Source organism: Pungitius pungitius, chromosome 7, assembly GCF_949316345.1.
Source record: "Pungitius pungitius chromosome 7, fPunPun2.1, whole genome shotgun sequence".
Taxonomy (NCBI): domain Eukaryota; kingdom Metazoa; phylum Chordata; class Actinopteri; order Perciformes; family Gasterosteidae; genus Pungitius; species Pungitius pungitius.
The window spans coordinates 15819065-15836830 of record NC_084906.1 but is presented as its reverse complement, the minus strand read 5'-3'; the positions used below and the strand labels follow the sequence as shown (position 1 = coordinate 15836830).

General features: G+C 40.4%; 2 protein-coding genes across 4 annotated transcripts; one reads left to right on the top strand and one right to left on the bottom strand.

The window, feature by feature from the left end:
• Positions 1 to 767: 767 nt before the first annotated feature.
• On the bottom strand, positions 768 to 6274 carry zgc:153738 (uncharacterized protein LOC558115 homolog). Its single transcript, XM_062563431.1, has 19 exons — positions 5753 to 6274; positions 5322 to 5649; positions 5045 to 5164; positions 4763 to 4945; positions 4587 to 4658; positions 4221 to 4426; positions 4022 to 4106; positions 3810 to 3920; positions 3617 to 3692; positions 3081 to 3187; positions 2835 to 2921; positions 2672 to 2733; positions 2512 to 2594; positions 2142 to 2249; positions 1854 to 2053; positions 1649 to 1735; positions 1400 to 1577; positions 1089 to 1327; positions 768 to 990 (listed from the first exon to the last, which is right to left on the bottom strand). Exons 1-19 carry the CDS (start codon positions 5761 to 5763, stop codon positions 886 to 888), a joined length of 2448 nt encoding a protein of 815 aa, XP_062419415.1. The 5' UTR covers positions 5764 to 6274; the 3' UTR covers positions 768 to 885.
• A 938-nt stretch (positions 6275 to 7212) lies between these two features.
• Positions 7213 to 17023, top strand: alkal1 (ALK and LTK ligand 1). 3 transcript variants are annotated; one of them, XM_037470316.2, is made up of 6 exons: positions 7215 to 7415; positions 8082 to 8359; positions 10896 to 10949; positions 12249 to 12332; positions 13585 to 13658; positions 16434 to 17023. In XM_037470316.2, the coding sequence occupies exons 2-5, from the start codon at positions 8092 to 8094 to the stop codon at positions 13647 to 13649; spliced, it is 471 nt and encodes a 156-aa protein (XP_037326213.2). In that variant the 5' UTR covers positions 7215 to 7415; positions 8082 to 8091; the 3' UTR covers positions 13650 to 13658; positions 16434 to 17023. The 3 variants fall into 3 exon arrangements, with proteins under 3 accessions (XP_037326215.2, XP_037326213.2, XP_062419524.1); XM_062563540.1 differs by lacking the exon at positions 7215 to 7415 and adding an exon at positions 7786 to 7853; XM_037470318.2 differs by lacking the exon at positions 16434 to 17023 and having other exon boundaries at positions 7213 to 7415; positions 13585 to 13916.
• Positions 17024 to 17766: the final 743 nt, after the last annotated feature.

Here is a 17766-nt window from a genome sequence, read left to right as displayed (position 1 = left end):
TCAGGACCCCAGTTTGAAACCCCCTCCCTCCTCCTTCAATGTGTCACATTTCCTCCGGTTCAGACTCTGTACACCTGACAGCGGAGATACAACTGTTCCAACCCACACATTCGATCACCAATCAGTGTACCATGAGCCCGCTCTCTAGATGTTGTGTCTAATACCGTGATGTTAGTTCTGTATTTTTTCTGTAGGTCACATTTCAAATGACGTGTTACATGTAACTAAATAACCATGTGAAACATAGCCAGGTAACCATAGAGCAGAAAGACATTGGATGCCCTTGACAGTCTTGCTATGTCTAACTGCGGTGTGGCCTTGACTACTACAGTCACAGCAGCCCGGCAGAAGGTATTTTGGTTCATATCCAAATAGCTTGTAGTTTGTTTGGCTGCATAAGTGCGTTTGTGATGGACGATGTTATTGAGGTAAATAATTCAACTCAAATCTAGAATGATCTCCAGATAGACTTATGTCTAGTGGAAGTAGCTATTGCAAAATGTAAAGGAAACATGAAGCAAACATGCAAATGGAACACAATGATAAGATTTGATAATCACAAAGTGCAGAAATAGAGTGACTAATTGGACTCTATCTTTGGACAAAACTGTCATTCTCCGAATATCGCTTCATAGGATAGTCATAGGAGTTAGCACACTTCCTTATGGAATCCACAACGTTCCATCTGAAGCCTGCAAACCTTTCTGTTGAATCCTCCAAACCGTAGTACCAGTTAAAATCAAACAACAAACACAAATGGACTGCTTTAATATGTATTTATCTCGTAGAGAGGAAACCGGACGGCTTTCAAATGGCAATTCAAATACAAACTTCAATAAACCAAATGACTACATTCAGTAGTGACATTAATTGGTGATGATTAACTTATTTCTTCATTTTACTTTTGCTCTTGACCGGTGGCTTTTCTTGTTCTTTGCCTGTTGCAGCTTTTATCCTCTTCTTTCCCAGGGGGGTCTTTGCGTACCAGTTCTGATGATACAAAAGAAAGAAACGCAAGATTAAAATGTGTAGGCAACAAAGCAGTTACAATCTCAAAAATGCAAGGAAACAAAATATAATATATCTACTTTAAGGGCCTCTTCTTCTTCCTGAAACACGGGGTCAATCTTTGCCAGAGGAGCAACGAACTCAGCTGCAGTCAGCGGTCTTCTCGCTTGCTGCAGGATGCGGCGCTTGGTGACGATGCTCTTGATCACCTGGACCATGTGACCTGGTGTGTAGCCATCCGAAATCTTTGCGAGAGAGCTGAGGTCCAGCGTTCTTGTTACATCACCTCCCTGCTTTCTGATCAGCTGCCTCCACAAGACTGAAAGACAATAGAGTCCAAATTTAATGTTCATGCCAACAACCAAAAGTACCTCGACTTGTCTGTTCTTACTGCATCTTGAGCCGTAGTCAGGTCTTGGGATGAGGAGGATTTTGCTGTATATTTTGCAGAGTGACTTGATGTCAGCACTTAGTGGGTCTTTGGTTGTTCCCACTATCAGAACACGATCCTCACCTTTGATCAACTTGAGAAACTTGGGTAAGTCCTTCTTCAGGCGTTTGGGATCTAACTGCGCAAAGGAAATCAAATTAAAAAAACTGCTACATTTAAAATACAGGCTTTTATTCTGCCCAGAAATACCTCTTTTTCTTCCTTGGGAACTTTCTTGTAGAACATTTTTTCAGTGTCTTCAATCCATATTACTGAAGGTTGAAGTAATCTTGCGACCTATGCGAGGGTAATCATGATCAACTGTAAGTAAGTGTTGCATTTTTAACCGCCATCATTATGAACTTCAATGGTAATTCTTCTCTCATGTATTTTACTGTAAATGCCACAGTTGTACCTTAAACACCATGTGGAGCATCATGGCGAGGCCACTCTTGCCTGGGTACTTTCCTGCCATGTTCAGAGGAGACAGATCAAACAGGTTGGCGCCGGTCTCCTGGCAGATTGCATGGACCAACATCTTCTTGCCTACGCCTGCCGGCCCTGCCAGTAGGATGGCCTTTATCAGAGTTGCCTTCTCGTGTACCACCTGAGAGCCTGCAGGAGCACAAATCTTCTATTCAATCCAGAAACAGTACATTCAGCGATATCTATTTAACATGTTGGTTAGATAACTTTCATATACCTAATGGTAAGATGGCATACAGCGATACGACCTGCCGCACATCCGACAATGACGGCATGGGCTCGATGTCATTTTGCCTCAGTGTGGTCCCAAGGTAGTTGTAGTCGCCTGGGAGCAGGTTGACAGCTGTTAGTCCAATCAATTTGAATCAGCAGGTCAAAGCATTGGGAAAGGTTTTAAAGTGTGTTCATGGTGATCATGCATCATTAGTAAACAGTTTCCAGTGACCTGGGCTGTTACAAAGTGCACACTTGTATGAATTCTGCACTTTGTCTACTGTCTGACTGCAATAACATTTAAATTTCAAGGACAAAAACTGAAATCTGAAAGAGGGCACGCTAGTTCATACAAACAAAATACAAAATCTTACCCAAGTATTCTTGCAGCCTCACATTATTTGCTTGTTTCAACAAGCCCTGGTCCACCAATTCCTGACACAAAGACTCAAGAGTCCTAGCAGACGTGAATAAATGATGTCATTGTTTCGTTCAGCAGATGTATTCCCGGATGCATCCTCTGTGTGACCTCACCTATCAGCTGTCAAATCTTTCTCCCTTTTTTTCTTCTTCCCACTCTTAGATCCTTTCTTTTTCTGTGGAGAAAAATCGATATCATCAGGACGCATCTCAACAAAATCATATGACCAAACCTTGCAGACATATACAAAGTATAGATTTCTCTCTCACTCATCACCTTGGCATTTCCTTTGGTTTTACTACCTTTGTCTTTGTCCACAGCTAGTTTCCATTCAGCCAACTCTTGTCTCATCTGCTCATCTACCTGAAGGAAGCAGACCGTACAGAGAAGCGCTACATCAACCACCATGTGACGCTGTTTTCACTTTGAAACGCCAGTTACCTGGACACTGAACGTTTAAAACTACAGAAGTGATTTCCTGTTTCAATCCTAAATGATTAAATGTGTTGTAGTCGGCATCACCTGGACTCGAATCTCTGCCTCAATGTCTTTCCTCTTTTCTTCCTTTATCAGCTCCACCTCGTGCCTTTGGTGAAAGTTTCTGGATTCATTGCGCGTTTTCCAGAAATCTAAAGATGAAGAACGTTCATGAGTAACAATTACAGTACCATAGACTGCGTTTGTACAGCTTCCTTCTACGTTACCGGAGCAAGTGCTTTACTATTTGCCTCTAAACACACATGCACCCTTTTTAATTCAGCAATAGTGGTGGTGTTGCAACGGGAGCAACTCTGGGTTCGGTGTCTTGTTTAGGGACATTTGGACATATTGACAGGATTGACAGCCAGATACTAAACAGTGGCGATTGTCAAAACCTTGAAGGTTTGTTGCATATTCGTTCCTATGTTTTCAGTTTACCATCCAAACAACACACAGTAAAAAATATTTTTGAACTGAATGCACCTTAGCATGTGAGGATCTTGCAAATGTTCACTTGTATTTGGTTTAATAATCATATCTCATGTATATTATATGTTTGTTTTTAATGTGAAACATACCAACGAAGGTTTTGTTTTCCACTTCCAAGTCAGATAGAAACGCTGAAGGAAGCATCTTCAATCCTGCTTCCTCTTCCTGAGGTTTACAACATTTTAGTGTTAAAAAGTTGACATGGATAGGTTTGAATAAGAATAATTACAGAATTTGCTGTGTACTACAACAACCAATAAAAAACAATTTAATGCAACTTACTTCTTCAATTTCCTTCTTTTTGTCCTTTTTTCTCTTTTCCTTCTTCTCGTCCTTTTCTTTTGGTTTCTTGTTGGCATCCTCCTCTTCCTTTGCAGCAATTTCTTCCAACATCTGAAAAAATATGTGTACACCAAACATCCTTCTCTATCAACAAATTACAGTAAAATGATAAAATAAAGTAAAGTCTTTTGACTTTGGACAGTGTATTTTACCTGTGTAGGATTCTTTTCAGCAAAGATGAGGGCTGATCCTCCTCCCTCTTCATCAGGGTAGTCTGGAAACAATCCCTTGGCATCACTTTTTTTTTTTTTTTAATTCAAACAAAAGAGGAAGACAGTGAAAATACAGCTATTTGATTCATTCAATGTGGAAATGCTTTCAAATAACAAAAGACTCTCCGGGAAACCTGACCGGCATTCAATGAACCACTGTCGGATCTGGTCTTTCATTGCCTTCCTCATGTCATGACCCTCTACATCTCGGAGTTGGTTGGTGACCGCCACTGAGGACTTCTGAAAATCTGCGTTGTACTCTTCCAGTTTAATCCGTGTGAAAGCTTCACTAGCCTGGGCAGTGATTACTGCGGGGCCTGGGACCTGGATTTTTGGATCCATGGCCTATAACGTAAAAGAGACCCAACATAAATATATTAAAAAAATAAAAGGAAGTGCGATATTATTTCATACTGAAGTGGAAGACAACTTTTATTTACAGTTTTTGCTGGTGGTTTAGTCAATAGTGTGGATCTGTTTAAAATCGATGAGCCGTTTCCCTCACCATTCCCAGAAAGATCATCTCTTCTTCCCAAGCAATCTTGGTCTTCTTCCTCTGTGTGTAGCCCTTCCACACCTGCAATTCATTTTCAGACAAATCTTTCAGTTGGAAGGATGACACACCCGCCACAGACAGAGACGGAGACGGAAGCAAGTAGGACAATGTTGGTGAAAGAGGACCTTCTGAATGCAAACTGCGGCCGACTCCATAGCAGCTGCTCCGGGGTCCTTGATCCTTTGCATCCTGTTCATCCTTCTGCTTTCACTGTTCAACTTGGCTCTCAGGCGTCCTTGTCGAGCCCTCTCTACCAATTGGATGATCTTAATGGCCTCCTCTTGACTCATGTCCTTGGTTGTTAGAGGCTGCAGGCACAAAATAATAAAAAAATGTTGTATGTAACAAAATGGAAGAAAAAGAACCATAACAGCAAAGCTATGAGATGCGGCTTCTTTTCATCTCACTTCGGGGCTTTCAGTGACCGCCACCATTTTAAGGATTTCTGTCAGCATCTTCTTTTGTTGTTGTAGTTCCATGCTGCGATCAGTGAGGAAATAGCGAGGGATAGGGATCTCAAGTTCTTTCTGGAGTGACAACAAAGAAAACAATAGCTGTTGAGTAACATCATAATTGAGGGGTCATTCCAGATAAAGTCAATACCTGCCGTGAAGAAGTCAATATCATTTTTCAGGGTTAATTTTCTGTGATCCAATTTCATCAAACTTGCTCTGAAACACTCACGGGTGTAAGCTTCAAATCGTGAAGGACGTCATCCATGTAGTGGTACTCTGAAAACTCCTTCTCCACCATTTCATTCTTCAGCTCCAACACCCTCCCCATCACGCCTTCAAGAATTCCCCGAATGACTCTTCTCTTCTGAGGGTGGACCACTTGGTGGTAGACCTTCTCCAGCTGTCTGAAGATTTGGACGTATCGCACATAGAGCATGGCCAGCCGCTGGAAGAACACCACCCTGTCCTTCTCCGGGGGGCGCGGCTCATCGGGAAGTTCTTCGGTCAGCAGGCGGCTCAGCTCCAACTGAGCTTCTGCCCACAGCTGGTTGTATGTCCTGGTACAAACAATAGCATCAGCTGAATGAATGACTTCATGCCATCCCTCATTATTGGAAAATTACACACATAACCTAATATAAACAGGCTCGTGAAACTTACTTTTGCGACATGTCTCCGTTTCTTATCAAATAAACCCCACGACTCACAGAGTGTAATGTTTAAAACTTTAACATGAGCTCGAAGACGAGGACAGCGTCCACACGTTTGTGCTTGGCCCGTCTCCATAGTAACCGTCATTAATATGCAAAGACCCGCAGGAGAACCCGCGCATGCGCGTTACAGATGTGAGCGTTCTACGTGTTTAAAAGTAATGTTTCAAACTGCCGGCATCACTTTGTCCTTAAAACATCTTGGGGTGGAGTGATCTGAAAACAAAAGGAGAGGTGATTAAAAAACACAAATATTGAAACAACGAGAACCGGAGCAGATTAGAACAGTTATTTTCAAAGGGTTTATTTAGTCCAAAGTCAATAGCCTGTTCGCCAGATGGTCATTCACGAAGGTTACATTCTTTGAAGAATGGGATCAATTTTTCACATGTAAAGTTTATTTCATGTTTTTTGTAGAAAATGAAAAGAGAGACCTTTCCATGTCATATAAATGTGATCATAAAGAGAGAGATATCTATAAATAATTTAACCTATTTTCAATAATCCCTTTTACACTGTACACATATACTTTTAATTTGATATTATATATTTTTGTAAAACACCCCTGGAGTATTTGAGCGTCACTTTAGTGGTGATCCCATATGCTGCCACCCGATGGCAGTCGTATAAAGCTAACAATTGCCACTTTTTTCACTCGGGTAGTGAAAATGATGCACTGGAAGGTAAATCTCAATATTTGATTGATGGAATTTGCTCATCAAGTTGGCTCATCCGCCAGCTGATTTACGGCTATTTGGTTATCAAAGGCACTCAATTGATCAATGTCGACATTTTTTAGTCAAGCACTGCTTTCCCTCATGATTAGCTCTGCCTCTTAAGTCATTCCTGAGATGTTGGATGAACGACATCTTCTGCTGTATCGGGTGAGGAATTCCATGAATGGATTGGAGGTATACGGTGGAAACTTTAAATGTGTGCTTTAAGGAAGCAATATAAAATTCCACCTCTGGATATGCTCTCACTATCAACAGAAATTGCCAATGCGTGAGGACGTTTTGTAATGTTCGGCCAATAGCTTCTGTGAACAAATGAGGCACAACCAGGGGACATTGATTTACAGACATCTCAGTAAAGAGGAGTGTTTCGTCTAAGCCCACGGAGTGCATGCAAAGTCCAGCTGCCAGTGCCGGACTTCATCTCAGCAGTAACAAATTAAGCTTCAGCCAAAACGATTCCCACTATAACTCAAACGTGGAAAAAAATGAGCTCATCTGCAAACTTCAACCTTTCAAAAAAGCATTGCATATTCATTTTGGCTACATTGAACTTTTTCTTGATTGGTCTTCAGACGTACGAATCAGATGTCCAAACGCTTCCTTTAAACCCTGAAATCTCACGCGTTTTTTTCTTCACAATGATAGAGATTTCTATCCAGTAGGGGTGGGAACCGGCCGGACGGCCGCTCCTGGAGGAGCATTCTCTGCAGCGCTTAGTCGCTCACAAGACCAGGACATCGTTGGGCAAAAAACATCGCGACGCTGACAGGTTGTGCCAGAAGCTCGCTGGCCCACAGATTCCTCTCTTCTCTGCTGCCGACGTCCAACAAGTTGGTCCATTTAGAAAACTACTTTCCTGCGCGCTGCCTCGCTACGGTATTTATGGATTTTCTTTTCTTTTTTTTCCAAAGTAAATTCCAGTGGGGTTCTCTCTCTCTCTCTCTCACTCTCTCTCTCTCTCTCTCTTTTTGATGTTTAACCGTCACTTTGTTAGTAAAGTATTGTTTTTATTTGCGCCTACAACGGGTGATGTTTTGGTGCGTAAAGGAGGGGCGCACAGCAAAGTGAGCGAATTTCCCAGGAGGAAATCTCACCAAAGATGTCAACATTGCTTAACCACCCACACGAAATCGATTGTATTACCTTCCCGAAGTTGGCTCCTCGTATAAATAGGGACGCATTATTTCAAGAAAGACGGTGGTGAGCACAATCTGCCGGCTGTACTCTCTCTCTCTCTCTCTCTGTCTTCTATCCGGACCCAAACGCCTTTGCTGTGCACTCTCTCCAGGACATATACCCAATTAAACTCCTAAAGTAAGTAGAAAGTTAGACCGACTGTATTTATCCACGTATTGCACCAGACGAAATGACTGCTTTGAAGTGCATTCTAGAGATTGATGCTAGATTCATCTCTGAATGCATTCTTTTTAAATTCATTTAAAGGGAATGTCGAAGATCTCGAATGGCAAGCCACTGTGGTTCAATAGTGTACATCTATTTCATTTTGGTAAAAACAAAGTAACGCTTCCCTTATGTTTTCAGACGAGAAGTCATGCACGTGGAGAGGAAATGGCACATTCTGTTGACAATGTCCTTTCTGCTCATCACCTCGGGCCAGTGTATGGACACCAAGGACGTCAAGCAGAAAGAAAGAAGGACCCTGTTGGATCTAATCTTACAGGTTATCAAAGACAGCCAGCAACGGGACAAAGCCGTCTCCAGGCGCTGCAGCAGTAGAGTCTTCACCTCAGCCCCAGACATGTTCTCCTCCCGCGAAAAGCCTTTCTATGTTCCTAGGCTGGATAACAGTAGACTCATAGGTAAGCTGATAAGATTTATTTTTAGGACCTGATGAAAGCATAATCCTCATTTTACCGTTGGAGACAGCTGTCATTATCACTCTGTCTCTGCATCTTATTTAGGAGCCGTATGGAACTGAACTCCACTGTATGAAAGTATTTATCAGGAATATCCTTGAAAGACATTTACCATGTCCAGATCTCACTGTCTTTTGTTGTCAAACTCAGTTTGAGGTAGTTATATAATGCATGTAATGAAGGTATACTTCATCTGTTTTGGGAAGATGGGATATATTCCAAGACTCGTTTTAATAAGCTGTGTAATATTTACCGTTCTTAGAGATACCTTTCCATGTCTGCGATTGATCAATAAACGGAGACATGATAGGTGGGAGGAACTCATGTGGGAGGAGCATGTGCCGAAATTATGAATGATTCATTCAGTGTGATTCATTGTGGAATCTTAAACATGAATGATGACCGCCTTGCACGCACACAAGTGCTCTGTGACGTCTCAGAAAGCATCTCCAATCGAGAGCATATCCTATCGAGAGCATCTCCCATCGAGAGCATCTCCCTTCGAGAGCATCTCCCATCAAGATCATCTCCCTTCAAGAACATCTCCCATCGAGAACATCTCCCATCGAGAACATCTCCCATCGAGAACATCTCCCATCGAGAACATCTCCCATCGAGAGCATCTCCCATCGAGAACATCTCCCATCGAGAGCATCTCCCATCGAGAGCATCTCCCATCGAGATCATCTCCCTTCGAGAACATCTCCCATCGAGAACATCTCCCATCGAGAACATCTCCCATCGAGAACATCTCCCATCGAGAGCATCTCCCATCGAGAACATCTCCCATCGAGAGCATCTCCCATCGAAAGCATCTCCCATCGAGAGCATCTCCCATCGAGAGCATCTCCCATCGAGAGCATCTCCCATCGAGAGCATCTCCCATCGAGAACATCTCCCATCGAGAGCATCTCCCATCGAGAGCATCTCCCATCGAGAACATCTCCCATCGAGAACATCTCCCATCGAGAGCATCTCCTATCGAAAACATCTCCTATTGAGAGCGTCTCACATCGAGACCATTTCCAAGCGAGAGCCTCTATGCGATACGCATCCGTCAGAGCAAAGACACAGGACTGTCTGTCCCGTGTCTCATTAATGGACCGTCTGTCGTTGAGTATCACCAATGTGGTTTGCATGTATCAGAGCCACTCACTCATTTTAGAAATGTTTAGGTTTTCAGCTCAAACAAACAGCCCTTCAAAACGATTCTCATTCAAACAGATGCCTGTTCATTACTCCTCACATAAATGGACTAGAATAAAACCAATATCTTTGAAGCATACCTCTTCAATTATCTGAGAGCACTGCAGGGTTGTGGTGTAGGATTGTGCCTCAGTGGTATGTGCAGGGGGAGTCTATAAAGAACAGGGAGAATTTATAGGGATTCTTATCTAGAAGTCAGATTATCCTTTCCATCACTGTGAGTTAGATCATGTTTTACTAATGTTGAACAGGCATTGTGAAGCTCAAAGAGTTTGCCCCAGCTTATGCAATTGGAAAAGTATCTGTCTCAGACCACTGGCTGGATGGAATTTATCTTTGAGGTTATTAAAAGCAGCATATGAGCAAATGGTGCGTGTGACACTACCAAATTTTCTGTGGTCACGCAAGGATTGATGTTTTCAACACAACAAGGAAGGAGAAACATTGAGGGGAACGTGTTAATTTGTTTTTTCTATTAAAGTTTCTAATATCCTATTTAAAAAAATAAAATTTAGACTGACGGCTATAGATTTTTTTGACATCCCTTGAAGGAATACCTGGGAAATACAGTGCTGTGCAGTTTAAACCAATGATAGCTGCCTTTGGGTAATCCAGGCTGACATTTTCACGTCTGGATTTTGGCTTGATGGCACAGAGTGATCTTCCATTACTCTTTTTTTGGTATTATCTGAAATTCAACTGTATTTGGAAATGACTTCCTATGCTTTTAAATTAGCTAAATATTTTGTTTGCTGCAGTGACAGCGTTCAGTTCAATCTGATTAGCATTAAACTCCCATACAATAATCTCTTTAGCCGGTTAATGTTTGTCATTAGACTCCTCCCTGTGCTCCCCGCATGGGCATTCTGTATAAAAGGGCAAAAAATTGGTGTCACAACCCCACCTAGACCCCTACTGCCAGTACACATCTCCATACAGAATGATGTACATCACATACATGCACATGTGCTGCTAAATGTTATTCAGATATTAATCGTTTAATTTAATCGCGTCTTGTAGAAATTGTTTTTCATAAGTGCTGTAGAAAAATGTAAACACCCAAATGATTAAGCACATCAGCCTTGAATGATAATAATGCAGCCACACGTTGACGTTAAAGCGGTTCTCTTCGTTCCAATAATGCATGCAGGAAGACGACGACGTTGACATAAACAATATTAATCGCCATGACTACTGTGTAACTTTGGATCCATCTCTAACTTGTTGTGAAATGACTGTTGATTGACAACTAACCAGGATTTTTCTTTTCCAGAAGTTGTTCCTAGGGATTTAAACATGAAAGGCAAATTCATTCAGCATTTCACAGGTAAGAAAATCACCATCAAAGACATCCTGAGTGCACGGTTTCCTTTCCATAGTAGTTACATTGCAACCTATGGCCGGAAAAGAAATCTTTTGAGAAAATGGTTCCTGGAAGCCAACATGGAGCAGGCCTATGCTTTAGCCTCGGAGGCTTCTTGAACACTTTGTGGGCCAGATGACGGTTGCCTCGCTCTCTGCACTACTGCCCTACAGTAGTGCAGAGAAACGGCACATGGTCTAAAGCCGACGGAATTAAGTTGAAGGCGGCGTGAGGTTAAGCTGATTATTCCTCCATCGACCTGTGAGGCAACTTCATAATTGGTGTGAAAATCTGGAAATTTAAATGTTGGCGCAGAAACTCTCAGAAGGGATTATGAGTAAAGACTCAAGTCGTCTGTTCACAAAGTCCACTTGAACCCCGACTCCTTAATATATGTGATATTGCATTGTTCCCTTTCACTTTGGAATACTTGTAATAAGCACTAGTTGCTAGGCACTAAGGCCCTTACACGTCCGTATTGGCTGTGTTTTTTTTAAAGAGAAAAGTGTAATGTTTAACAACGGTATAATAACTAAGTAAGATCAACTCAATAAATGAGTTTGTTATGCTTTTTTTTAACATAAGTTGCCCTAAATTCTACCAGATCCAAGAGTTTCAAAGCAGGTGAATTTAAAAAAGGTGTGTTAGTGTGGTTTACTATTCTTATTGCTCTTACTGAGGGAATTACCCCACACCTCCAAACAGATACGGTAACACAAGTGAACAATACATGGTGCCTGAGGCTTTATGATCCAGGAGATTCTTAGATAGATTTCGATGTCACACCCAGAAATGTAACTTTCATACTCCTGGTTTATGTTAACATTCTTATCATAACGTGGGACATTATTATTTATGCTACTATTTCCTAACATCATGAAAAAAAAATTGATGTCCATCCAGTTATTTACACGATCACCTCCAAAAGCTGCATCAAATTCTCAGAATGTTGGTTTTTATTGACACTGCATATATAAAAATAACAAAAATCTGCTTAATTATTGACCCCTGATCCTGATATTAAACTGGCTTTTTCTGTTACATTTCCACAATACCAAAGTTAATGTATTCTATAAATACTATTGGTGCCAAAGATGTGGAGACCTTTCATTTGTTTTACCTGTTTATTGCTGGCTCTGTCGCACTCAGAGATCTGTTGACGAAGAGTGCGTTATAAATAAAATGTATTATTAAAATGTATTATCTATTATTAAGTACACATCAAAATATATGTCATTTTGCCTGATGACCTTTTCTATTAAGCAGGACAAGTCAAGTTCTCGTCGGAGTGCAGGACGCACTTTCATAGACTTTATCACAACACAAGGGATTGCTCAAGACCAGCATGTATGTATCCCTTTTCCTCTCACATCGTTCTCTTCGTATCACATCTGTAGTGCTGTCCTTCATCATCACAAGTATTGTGCTTTAAAGGCCCAAGACTTTTTTTTTTTTCAACCAGTGACTTTGGCATTTTGGTCGTCCACAAGTAACACAAGAAGGTCTGAAATAGTAAAACCGAAAGGTCCACTTTTAATTGACCTAAAAGGTTACAGTCACCTTTAATCAATTGAAAGGACAATGTTAAAGGGTTAAAGTTCTAAGACTAAACAAGGAGAGACCAGACAACACCGTGGCATGGACCTGTCAATCACAAGGCAAACATTACTCTAAATAGCACCATGATTGACTAAATCAACATGATGATGTTCTAAAGAAGACTCAAAGCCACTGATTGAGATCACAAACTCATGCTTTATTGAGGGAATAATTCAAGTGAGAAATAGTGATTCCTTCACAGACCACTCCTCGCAAACACAAGTTTCTCTGTTAGAAGGATTTTTTGTTTTTTTATTCAGATTCCTGGTTGGATTATTCCAATCGAGGTGGGAGTTCTTGCTTCTTTTTATTGGTTGAACGTTTGGCTGCTTAGTTGAAGATTTAGTTCATTGCACATACCTCCCCAATGTGTCAGGATTTCGCAATCTTTGAATCAAAATCTGATGACAGTTGCCGGGCTGTTTGCCACTAATTGATAAAACAGGACATTTAATGTTTGCAAACAGGGTCAGAGTTGACTCACATACAAGTCATGCAACAGGCCTACTCCCTCCTTGCGCAACTGCCCTTAGTTTAACCGTGGCTTTGCCTCAGTTAAACCTTATCTCTTTTCTTCCCCTTGATTTCCCTCCTTTGTGCTTGATTTGACCCGTCAGAAGCTGCTCGAAGGTCTCACCCTCCCGTTCTTTGCTGATAAAGGACCTATTTTTATAATATATTATATTATTAGCGCTTTCATCTAAACTATTTTCTAGCAAACAGGAGAGTTGACACACAGACAAGTCATGCACCAGGCCTACTCATAGGTCTTCAGAGTTGGAACGTAGACAAACATGATAAAACAGTATGAAGATTTGCTCACACTTTGACACTATTTTGCATTCTTTCTAAACCATACAGAAAAATCTGACATCGAACAGTTCATAGGAAGATTAGAATGCTTTTTATTTTACTATTTGTCATAGTGTAGGCCTTTTTAAGCACAAGATGGTATGATAACAAATTCATGGATTTTTTTTCCCGCTTTCTTTTTTTTCAGATTACAAAAGATGTGCAAGATTGCTAACACGATTAGCAATGAGTCCGCTCTGCATGCAATCGTAAATATTGCATGTGAGTAAAACCCTTATTCTCTTCTTGGGTGGGGTGCGGTTGCCAATATCCCTGTGGCAAAGTAAAAAGATTAATTAAGAAACACAATTTCTGTGTATATATTTATATAAATTCACCTCAGCGAGATGTGAAGGAATTCTAGTGTTTGATTGTACAAATAATAAAGCTGAATCCCTCATGATCAGAAACATCTGTGTAGTGAATCTGTCTGCAATATTTGTATACTTTATGATTATAAATTATAATCGCGGTTGTTCTTGAAACACTGTCCTGTTATTTATTTTCATCTTTATTTATGCAGTACTAGTTGCACACAAATCACATAAAAACATAACAAATATCGAGGGCTGGGACTAACTAACTGATGTTTTAGATCATTATAGATTAATCTGGTAGCTTTTTGTCTGGGTTGTCATTGTGTAAAACAATGAGTTTGATGGTTGAATATTTCATATTGCTGCTAGCATTATACAGGTAATGGGAGCAATTGCTAGTTGGATTGTCTCCAGTAGAAATGAGTTTTCCACTACAATTACCACCTTATATTAATTTAATGCCATTTTCCCCCCGTTTGTTAAATCCAAATATGTTTAAGAAGTATTAAAACACCGAGGGAGAAGTAAGACAATTAGAACTAGATTATGCATTTCCTGCTGAAAATGCGTTGGAATGCTAAAAGCTAAAATGAATTTCAGAAAGCTGCTTAAAATACAGAAATGAAAAAAGCTGAAATTAATTCTAAAAATGGCTGAAAATACAGAATTAGGAAAAGCTGAAATTAATTTAAAGAATTGCAAAAAACAGAAATGGGAGAAGCCTATATGAATTTTAAAAAATGAATAAAACTATTAGTCATAGTAGTATTTGTAGTCTTAATAGTAGTAACATCAGTAGTAGTTGTAGTATTAATAGCAATAAAAATAATAGTATTGATAGTAAAAGTAGTTTTATTGGTAGTAATACTACTGTTTGCAGTGTCACTATTACTGGTAGTGATAGCATTTTAGTACTACTACTAGTAGTATTAGTAGTAAGAGTCTTTTTAGTATTAATAGCAGTTGAAATACTAAGAGTATTAGTAATGGTAGAAGCAGTATCAGTTGTAGAAGTACTACTAGTTGTACTTGTATTTGAAAGAGCAATACGTATTTTAACAAAACAGCTTCATTCTGTGCTTCATGGTTAAGGTACAGATATTCATTGATGCTTTTATTCTGAAACAAAAAAGAGGGAGGGATGAAGAGAGGAAGAGGGTAAGGAAGGGAGTGTTGTCTGTTGACAGAAAGCATAGCTGCGTCATGTGACTCTACTAATCTGCTGTTATGGTTCAGCTGTGTGAGGCAGAGTACAGCGCGCGTGTGAAACTGTCCACGGCAACGGAGCACCTGGGGAGGAGGAGGGTGGGTGGAGACAAGGAAAGGAAGGTTCTGAAATGTTCTCTCCTGTCAGACTGCACTAATCAGCTAATACGGATCAGCTGCGAGTCACAGACAGAGCAGCGCGCGTCTGTGAGTAACCGTGACAACAGAGCCTCTGCAGTCACTAACGAGCTCAGAGGGCAGAGAGAGACTGATTTACACAGAATCTACACTTCAAACAAATGTCCCCTGGAGCAAAACTATACAGGGTATCCAAAAAATAATTTTATTTTGAAAGACACAAGACTCTACTGAATGCATCAGTGTAGTTTACATGTCTCTCCGTGTCTTAAAACTGCTCAACTAGCAGTTTACAAAACATGTACCTTCTGTTTTTTTTTAAAGAAATATGTCACCAGGTCTGTATTGGAGCCTATGGGGCTAGAGACAGACTTTGTCTCACTCTCAGGCTCCTCAGGACAAAAGTAAATAAGTGTGATCTTCCATACCAGTATGAGTCCGACCAGCACAAGCACGGCATCATCTTGATGAAATGAAGCCTGAAAAGTGAATGTTGTGGTTGTGAGGGCAGAAGTGCTATTTTTCTTTTACCGAAATCTGATGCTTCCCTCACTCTAAATTCCAAAGATTTAAAGGTTTAAATAGCTGAAAGTGCGAATGAGTTGAAACGTGCCACGAAAGAAATAGAAGATGTTGAATAAAGATTCGAAAAACAATACTTGGAATACATCAATGCATTCCAACAACTAGATGATCTCGAACACACGAGGGGTGGATTTCTCATCAATCAAAAACCCTGCTGCCTCTTTGGCTAACATTAAACACCCACTACACTACACTATACTATACTATACTAGTGCAGTGACGGTTTGGACGTAGTCATCCCTTTGTTAAGGCGATCTTCCATGACAGCAGGTCTGATGGGGTCACCACCACCCAGTGCTGAATCCAGCAGGTGCTCTCAGTGTGCGCAATTAGGTCCACCCGGTGAGCGGTTTTTGCAAGAGACAAGTGTCCATTTAGATTCATTTGAGTTCTTCGTGGTATTGGACTGCTGGTGATTAAGAAGGGTATAAAAAAAGAAAGAGGCTGACACATTCTCGGGTATTTAGTTTTTCAAGTGAATCGGATAATAAGATCCTGTCTGTAACGTTCCGAGAAATCGGGAAATTGTACATAGCAATCGAGGGGCTTTTGAAAGCGTTTCATTATTCAGTCATCTGCATCGTTTTTGACTGAGCTTAGACATAACATGGAGGAAATGCCAGTGATGGCGTACCAGTAAAAACTCTTTTGAAGCAGACAACTCAACTTTCTCAGAAAAGCCAAAGTATCACCATGTGTCTGACAGACACAGAAACTCTCTGACATTTCTTTTTTCATTATTTCCTTTCAGGTCCAAATAATGGGAGAGGCATCAATGTGCTGCCAAGGAAGTGCCTTCTAATCTACAGCAGTTATATGAACATTGTTGTGTTTATAACGTTTATTTTGGTTGTTCTTGTCATTATTGAAAAAGCTCATGGACATTGTTTTTGCATTTTATTTCAATATACCTGTATAAGACATCAATTTAAATACACCTATTTATTGAAAGGGTATTGCTTGTAACCCTTTCACAATAATTTAAAATCTTATTATTTTGGTAGGAAAAATCATATGTGATGGACAGCGTTAGTTTCTTTTTTCTCCTTGCATATGAATTCCTTTCCCACTATAATGGGGATATTATATACTGTAAGATCTGTTTATTTGGCACTTGAGTGATTGCTCACAATAAAAAACATGGAATGACAACAGTGGTGATTATGAACTGCAGCATTGAACAATAAAGAATACTGAAGCACAGCGTATTTCTGCTATTATTGAGGAAAAGAGGATTCAGATTGCGCTGTTTTCTGTCTTTTAATTGCAATCCAACAAGTTTCACACTCCATTAAAACTGTATTTAATCATGTACATTCTATACTGTTTTGCGAAGGTTGTGGCTTCACAATTTGTCTTATACTGTATTTTTCAGCACCTTACTGAATCTCTCCCAAAAGGATTTTTCCATTTCTGTATTCTCTCTATTGGGAGTTTGTTGCAAAGGCAGTTGACCAAAGCGGTCATATATCTTGGACTCAACAGGATGTTAAGGAATTTCAAGGTCAATAGAACCAAATGGAAATTGTTTTGGATAAGCTGCACAAAAGCTGAACAAACTTCTTACATAAGCAGGGCATTCTAAGCATTTCTAGTTTTTATCAGAGATTAAGACTGTTTTTTTTTATCTATGTGGATAATTAGTTTCCTTGTTGAGCTTCTCTTCTTGGTTTTGGCGTTTGGAAGTTACTTGCTGCCGTTTAGAAGGGGGCATTACTTCAAGCAAATCAACATAAAGTCTGCTGGTACGACTGACCTCAAACAAGCAAAGCAATCATTTCCTCAGCGTTGCTGTCTGATGGCGGATGAAGGCATCAGCTGCTATTTAATGCAGCTCCCCTCGATCATCGTGCATGAGGGAGTTCGCTCTCACAGCAGCAGAGTAGTATAAAGTCGTCACACAATGAACGGGATCCAACATTCTTCTTCTTGTCGTTTTCTTTATCATCTTGTGTTGAGACGTGTCCCCGGGGGAATAGTTACAGGGATTGTTTTTTTAGGGTAGTGAAATAAATATCGAGCATACACCGACCGACAGACTGTGAAGGAAACACCGGCTAAAACCAAAGATAAGAATACAGTTG

What these genes read in the sequence shown, in the direction of transcription:
- zgc:153738 (XM_062563431.1), bottom strand. An exon ending in AAAAGAAGGAAATTGAAGAA is followed by an intron (nt 3,693 to 3,809) that starts GTAAGTTGCATT and finishes TGTAAACCTCAG; the next exon opens with GAAGAGGAAGCAGGATTGAA. An exon ending in AAACCAAAGGAAATGCCAAG is followed by an intron (nt 2,734 to 2,834) that starts GTGATGAGTGAG and finishes TTTTCTCCACAG; the next exon opens with AAAAAGAAAGGATCTAAGAG.
- alkal1 (XM_037470316.2), top strand. Translation starts at nt 8,092, where the DNA reads ATGCACGTGGAGAGGAAATGGCACATTCTGTTGACAATGTCCTTTCTG. An exon ending in GGATAACAGTAGACTCATAG is followed by an intron (nt 8,360 to 10,895) that starts GTAAGCTGATAA and finishes TTTCTTTTCCAG; the next exon opens with AAGTTGTTCCTAGGGATTTA. An exon ending in ATTCATTCAGCATTTCACAG is followed by an intron (nt 10,950 to 12,248) that starts GTAAGAAAATCA and finishes TTTTCTATTAAG; the next exon opens with CAGGACAAGTCAAGTTCTCG.